The sequence below is a fragment of the Microtus ochrogaster genome, linkage group LG7_11 (genome assembly GCF_000317375.1).
Source record: "Microtus ochrogaster isolate Prairie Vole_2 linkage group LG7_11, MicOch1.0, whole genome shotgun sequence".
Classification (NCBI taxonomy): domain Eukaryota; kingdom Metazoa; phylum Chordata; class Mammalia; order Rodentia; family Cricetidae; genus Microtus; species Microtus ochrogaster.
The window spans coordinates 3482307-3489853 of record NC_022032.1 but is presented as its reverse complement, the minus strand read 5'-3'; the positions used below and the strand labels follow the sequence as shown (position 1 = coordinate 3489853).

At 44.9% G+C, this 7547-nt stretch overlaps 1 protein-coding gene across 3 annotated transcripts in view; it reads left to right on the top strand.

Moving 5' to 3' along the window:
* The first annotated feature begins 3442 nt into the window (after window positions 1-3442).
* The window catches only part of Ash2l (ASH2 like, histone lysine methyltransferase complex subunit), a 25292-nt gene continuing 21187 nt past the window's right edge, over window positions 3443-7547 (top strand). The window contains exons 1-5 of one of the 3 annotated variants that reach the window (XM_026786905.1): window positions 3443-3722; window positions 4322-4385; window positions 4505-4650; window positions 6567-6655; window positions 7239-7333. In XM_026786905.1, the coding sequence (XP_026642706.1) occupies window positions 3547-3722; window positions 4322-4385; window positions 4505-4650; window positions 6567-6655; window positions 7239-7333 (570 nt within the window). In that variant the 5' untranslated portion in view covers window positions 3443-3546. The remainder of the gene's footprint in view (window positions 3723-4321; window positions 4386-4504; window positions 4651-6566; window positions 6656-7238; window positions 7334-7547) is intronic. The other 2 variants (XM_013352042.2, XM_005362466.3) reach the window with 2 other exon arrangements.

Here is a 7547-nt window from a genome sequence, read left to right as displayed (position 1 = left end):
AGATCATTTAAAATTTAATTTAAAAAAGAAAAGATGCCAGTACCATGGCAGTCCTTTTCTGAATGGAGAAGGAAAAGAGAGGAGAGAGGTGGTGAATTGTTTGCAGAGCTAGAGGGATTGCTCAGTGGTTAAGGACACTTGCTGCTCTTTTAGAGGACCTGAGGTTGGTTCCCAGCAGTTTCACTGGGTGACTCACTACCACCTGTAATTCCAGCATCAGAGCTCGCAACACCTACGGCCTCTGATTCATTTATTATAAACATATATGCTTCCATGATCAAGTATGTGTCAATATGTGAATGAATATATGTATAATAAAGTAAATAAATAAATATTTATTTATTTTCTAAATAAGCCTCGTGTGTGTGTGTGAGAAAAACTTATTTGGAAAATAAAGTCACATATTTAGCCACATTATTTTGTCAGTCTGCTTCTGCTTAAGTTGTTGTAATTATATTATTTTCATTTCCTTAACTTTCACCATTTAATATTTTCAACAATATGTTGTCAGGCAACTAAACCATCTTTCTCCTTAGTATTCTGCCACCAGTACATACTGTATCACAGGGCTGGTTAGGAGGCCCAGTGAGTGGGTCTAAGGTACTGGCCACCAAGCCTAATGACTTGTTGACCCCGCACCCACGTGATGGAAGGAGAGAACTGATTCCCAAAATATGTCCTCTGACTTCCAAGTGTGCCCTGTGGCACACTAAATAAGTGTAACTTTAAAATGTGCAAGAGGAACTAGCAGTATGGCTCCATTGGTAGAGTGCTGGCCTAGCACGTACAATGCCCTGGCTTTGAACCCCAGCACCACACCAATCTGGCATGGCATGGTAGAATATGCTTGTAACTCTAACACTTGGGAGGTCATCTGAAGTGTTATCAAGGTCATCAAGGTCATCCCTGGCAAAGGCCTTGTATCAAGAAAGAAAGGAAGGAAGGAAGGAAGGAAGGAAGGAAGGAAGGAAGGAAGGAAGGAGGAAGAAAGAAGAAAGGAAGGTATAAAAGCAAGCCTGACATAGTGGTGCATACTTTTTATCCCAGTCCTTGAAAGACAGAAGGCTAGCCTGGTCTACATGATGAGATCTAGACCAACCAGAACTAAACAGTGAGACCTGTCTAAACAAATTAAAAAGGAAAGAAGAAAGGGATGGAGGAAGAAAGGAAGGAAAACAAACAATACAAAAACAGGCTAAGGAGACAGAACAGAGAGTTCTCAAAAGAAGATCCGTGATTGGATAATATGTTTAAGGAGGGCAACATCATTAGCCATGAAAGAGATGTAATTTAAAACTGCTATAATTGAACCTGCTGTGAGAGTCCATCTCCAATGCAAACGGCTATCCTTAAGAAAACAACAACACATTCTGAATAGGGCATGGGCAAGGAGAAACATTAATTCATGGCTGGTATGAGTGTAACTGGTGCAGCCATTATGGAGATCAGTGTGGAGGATTATCAAAACCTAAATTACCATCTGTCTCAGCTATACTGTTTCTGGGCACAGACCTAAAAGCACTCAATCCTACAGCAGAATACCGGTGCGTTCATGTGCACTGCGGCTCTATTCATAAGAGCGGGGAAACAGAATCACCATAGATGCCCATCAGCGGTTGAATGAGAATAAAAATGTGGTGCATATACACAATGGAATTTTAATCACCCCTAAAGAAAGAATATGCAGTTAGCTTCATGTGGAAACTCCAAGGACCAGTGCTAAGAAAAGGTAACTGCTAAGTACTCAGCCCGAATCCTAGAACCCCCGACACCCACAGTCTTCTGCTCATGGAACGACCACTGCGCTCATAAAATCCCAGTAGCTTCACAAGGTAGGGCCCTGTCACGATTTCACTACGGGTAGGGAACGGCGCATGAGGCCCTACCCTTCCTTGAGGAAGGCGAATTGCCAATTAACGGTTGCAGTGCTAAGGGCTGCAATTTTTTTTTTTCAGTGATGTAGTCACCGTTAAGTTGTCCATGCTCTGAACCCAGTCCTTTTTGTTGATTAGGTTCCCTCAATCTGGGTCCTATTGGCACTATGAGGGCTATTGGTGATTTACCCTCACGGCTTCTGCACCCCACACTACATTCCATCTTTTAGAGAAAGTTTACTCCCCAAGAAGTATGACCTAGGATGGTTTGAACGAGACTTGTCCCCCATCATCTGGGGGGATCTGAACACTTGGTTTCCAGTTGGTGTGGTATTTGGGGAGGCTTAGGGGGGTAAGCTTTGCTGGAGGAAGTACGTCACTGGGGGCGGGCTTTATGAGTAAAAAGTAAAGCAGCTTTCTAGGAGTTCCCTCTCTCTGTGCTTGGCGATTCTGGTAAGGAATGTGAGCTCTCGGTCACGTGTTCTAGTCGCTATGCCTGCTGCTTGCTGCCATTTCTCTCCTCTGCCATCTTGAACTCTTAACCCTGTGAAGCCCTCAGGCCAAAACAGGAGACTCGCCTTCTTCCTTAAAAGTAACTCATCAATGATCTATCCCAAATTTTTTTAAAGATCTATGTTCTATTGCAAATCATTTTTTTTTTTTTAAAGCAAATGTAGGGTCAGTGAAACGGCTCAGTGGGTAAAGACACTTGTTGCTAAGCCTGAGTTGGATGTATCCCTACAACCACACAACGGAAGAATCTTTCCCACAAGATGTCTTGTCACCTCTCCAGTGCGCCATGGCACAAACATGCCCACGTAGACCCACGCGCGCTCGCGCGCGCGCGCGCACACACACACACACACACACACACACACAAACACCGAGCGAGCGAGCGAGGAGGAGGGAGACTCTGTTACAGTCTATATCCTAGAGTTTGGAGACCCTACGCTTCCTTCCACTTACTCCAGGGTTTCAACTACCAGCTCCTATCCCTCGTTCTCCACTTTTTAGTGTCTGCTCTTCTACCTGTCTAAACTCAGTTCTCGGGTACCGACTCTGCCCGGGGGCTTCATTTTCCTCCTGGAAGAAGCCCCGCAGCTCCAGCAGCGCACGGTCCTCCTAGTCTCCTCAGGCCAGATGTTCAGTCTCGCCTCTCCCCCGTCTCCTACCCGGGTTCTGGAATCTCCTAAAGCCACCAACCAGGGAGCGGGCTCGGAGTGGCGAACCACCAGGAGTGCAGCAGCTTACAGCAGGCCTGAGCTAGAGAGGTGCTGTTTTTTTTTTTTCTGGAAGTTTCTTAGGTCTTATGCACGTTCGCTCTGCACACAACGGCTCAAAGGCAACGCTCTCAAATCCCCATATACGCGGTGGTTTCCACTCTTAGCCAAGAAAATGAGCAGGTTTTCTGTTTTTGTTTGTTTTTGTTTGTAAGAAATAACGTAAATCTTTGAGGAAAGCAAATAACAGACCTAGTGCACGGCTTCCCTCAAACACTGGCTCTCGGCGTCGCGCTCTGCTTTTCTGGCCTTAAAGCGGGCAGGCTCCAAGGGCCTGATTCACAAGCAAGAGGTGGGCTCAACAAAAGGCCTTTACCACTTTAAGACTGCAGGGCCAGGCGGCAACTCCCTGAACAGATGCTATTCTCGCGAGAGCCGCCGAAGGGGTAGCAATGGCGGCCACTGGGGCAGGTCCTGGCCCTGGAGTGGGCTCCGGTCCTGGTCCTGGAACGGCTGCAAGCGCCACCACGACAGAGGAGGGAGAGACGGAGCCGGTGGCCGCCGCGGCTGGAGAGGGGCCGCCTGCTGCTCCGGGAGCGGAGCCCAGCTCCGGAGAGGCTGAGAGTGGGTAAGGCATCTGCAGCCCGCGAGAGCGCGAGACGAAGGGCCTGCCCCTCGTGCCATCCCGGGGCTCGCGCCGCTCCTGTGCGGCCCTCCCGACCCAGGCCCTGCGGCCAACGGCTCGGCCTGCGCTGTGCCCTCTGCAGCCCCGCAGGCTGCTTGGCTCGGAACTGCGCCTCAGACCTCGTTTCCTTTAGCGCCCGTGTGAGCCAAGCAAGTTTCCCTCGCTCCCGCCCTTGCCATCCTCCTGCCTCTCCTAATCCTAGTTCCTGAAATAGCGCAGGAAGGGCATCTCCCGTCGGTGCCGGTGTGGAAGGAGTCACAATCCTGAAAGCCCTAAGAAACGCAGATCCCTGTGACTCCCCCCCCCCCCCAGGACCATCTCTAAGCCGTGTAGATGGCTGTAACGACCCATTAGACTTCACTGTGTTTGTCTTGACTATATTCTTTCTAATGTTCGGATTGTTTCCCTGGGCATCCAGTCGAGGACAGGCTTAGACTGGGAAGTCCATCCGTATTTGCTTCCACGGTTTTTGTTTGTTGTTTGGTTTCGGAGTAGGTATTTTGAAGTTTGTTTATCTTGAAATCTCTTACTTTCTTTTACAGGGATGCAAACTTGGTTGATGTAAGTGGTCTGGAGACAGAATCTTCTAATGGGAAAGATACTCTAGTAAGTATCATCTTACGCCTTTGAAAGGCAAACTAGATTTTGTTTTAAGATTTTTAATCTAATTTTTAAAAATGTAGTCAGCCAACCCGTTTGATGGTCTTCTTGCCCCGTGCCTCCAGGAAGGTGCTGGCGATACTTCAGAAGCGATGGATACCCAGGTGGGCTCTGTGGATGAAGAGAATGGCCGACAACTGGGAGAGGTGGAGTTGCAGTGTGGACTATGTATGAAATGGTTTACCGCTGACACCTTCGGAATAGACACATCGTGAGTACATTTCGTGGTTTTTTTGGTTGTTGTTTTTTTTTTTTAAGATTTATTTATGTATACACTGTTCTTCTGCCTGCATGTATGGCAACAAGCCAGAAGAGGGCACCAGATCTCATTTTAGATGGTCGTGAGCCACCATCTGACTACTGGGAATTGAACTCAGGACCTCTGGAAGGGCACTGGCTCCTCTTCCAGAGGATGGGGTTTGATTCCCAGCATCCATGTGGCAGCTCACAGTGGTCAGGGAACTCCAGCTATGGGGGATCCGCTACCCTCTCCTGACTTGTTTGGTTTGGTTTTGTTTGTTTTTTCGAGAAAGGGTTTCTCTGTATTGCTTTGGAACCTGTCCTGGAACTCACTCTGTAGACCAGGCAAAATAATTTGAAGGGTTGGCATGGGAGTCTAGGAGGGAGGGAAGAAAGGGAAATTATGTAATCATATTATAATCTCAAAAAATCGAAAGACATTTTTAAAAACACCAAAGGAAAAGAACTTTCTTTGGCATATTCAACAGTTGCTTCCGTTTGTAGATCGGTGGGTAGTCTATTGTGCTCACCCTAACCCCTGTTCAGTGACCTGATGCTGACTGAAGAGTTACTGCCATTTAGTGTGTGTTTAAGTACTGAGAACAGCGCCCTATTAGGCATGCCCTTGCTTTTAAACTTAAAGTGATTGGGAAATAAGACTATATAACTAGAAAAGATTATATAATTAGATCTGAGACAAATTTTTAATTTATATTTAAGTTTATATTTTGGGTTTGATATTTACAGTGGTAAAGCCCGTTGTCACGAAAATCTGAAGGTGTAGCATACAGTCCAGTAGTAGTATACTCAGCCACTGTGTGCAGAACCCTGGATGGATCACCATCATCAGAAAGACTTTCTTTTTAATTTCTCAAGAACACTGAGCTAATCTTTGTGTTATTTTCATGCCTAGTGTATACTTTGTTTCCTTTCTAATTGCTTATAATCTATCCCTATATAAGTATCTTATGCTCTGAAGGAAGAAAAAAAAAACAACTTGTGCCTAAACACGTATTTAGTCAAAGCATCTATTCTGGAGAAATAGAATCACATTATGACTCAGATTGAGTCTCCTCTTCTATGGACTAGCTCAGTAGCTAGAAGGTGAGCTATTTTGATTCAGTGTGAGTAGCTCTTATGATGGCTCTCTAACTGGGTAGCCCTGGCTGGTCTGGAACACCCATTGTAGAAATCTGGGGCTGGAGAGATACATAGCTCGATGGTTAAGCATTGTCTGCTCTTCCAGAAGACCTGGATTCAGTTCTCAGCACCCACGTGGCAGTTCACAACTGTCTGTAACTCTTGTAAAATCTCACCATCACACATACATGCAGCAAAACACCAGTGTATACAAAATAAAATAAACGGTTAAAAAAAAATGTAGAAATTATCCTGCCTTTCAATCAGTCTTTATGGTTAAATGTTGAGGCCAGGCTGGCTGGATATTGAACATCAGGCTAAGCAGGGCAGTACCACAAGACCTAGAAAGGGAAAAAACATGTATATTGAGTTTAGCTAGTGGTACATACCTGTAATTCAGGTACTTAGGAAGCTAAGGTAGGAGGATCACAAGTTCAGTCAGTACAGGCTAAAGCTAATTGTAAATCAGGACCCTGTCACAGAAAAAGCCAGAGTGGGTTGGTGAGATAGCTCAGTGGGCAAGCCTGGCCACCTGAGTTTGATCCCTGCAACCTTTATGAAGTTGAAAGGAGAGAACTGAGCCACAGGTTGGCCTCCCACTTCCATGTGTGTATCTTGGCAAGTGTGCCATACATGTATCATGTATACACACAACAACAACAATAATAAACTTTTTAAAGGAAGAAAACATGCTTAGGAATATGTTCAGGAGTTCACTAATTTTGTGTAAATTTGGCTTATCCACAGATCATGTCTACCTTTTATGACCAACTACAGTTTCCATTGCAATGTGTGCCACCACAGTGGGAATACCTACTTTCTCCGGAAGCAAGCAAGTAAGAATAACTCTGGAGTATTTTTAAAATATTATCTCTTGGAAAACAAAAGGGATCTGGGTTAGCACACTTAGATTACCTTTGTTAAAAACTGACTAGAATTAGCTTGATATTTCACTCTGAATAATTACAATTGCCCATTTCAAGCCAAATTATTACTTTTGACTGTTCCTGTTATTATTTTGTAGACCACTATCTTGGTTTCTCTACCTGGTAAGGGAAAAGGTTTTGGGGGTGGGGGGGCGTCACAGTCCATGACTGAAGTCACAGCAGCAGACATTTGAGGGAGCTGACAAGGTTGACCCCAAAATTAGAAACACAGAACAGCGTGTTTCAGCTCTGCTTGCTTTTTCTAGTATACAGTTCAGGATCCCCTGCCCAGGACATAGTATTGCCCATAGTGGGCAAGCCTTCTGAAGTTTCCAGAGTCAAGATAACTCCGCAGGCAGCCTGATGTAGCTCATCCCTCAAGAGTCAAGTTGTGTCAAGTTGAAACTAACCATCACACCTACTGTGTTGAATATGCTCTTATTGATAGAAATCGAGTTTTACAGATACATCTCCCCCCTCTTTTTTTTGATAGATTTAAAAGAAATGTGCCTTAGTGCTTTGGCGAACCTAACATGGCAGTCTCGAACCCAGGATGAACATCCAAAAACCATGTTCTCCAAAGATAAGGTAGAGTTAGAATTAATGTAATTGCAGTATGCTACAGAATCAAGTGAAACGTCTAGATTTCTTCTTTAACAAGTATAATAGTCTCCTCAGTTTTTATGAGTAAATCATCTAGTAGCTACCTTGTTTATTCCATATATGGAAATAATAATTTACCAGTTTCCTAGTTGGTGTCATTTGGCTTAGCTGTTAGTATTATAAATTCTTTTTTTTTTTT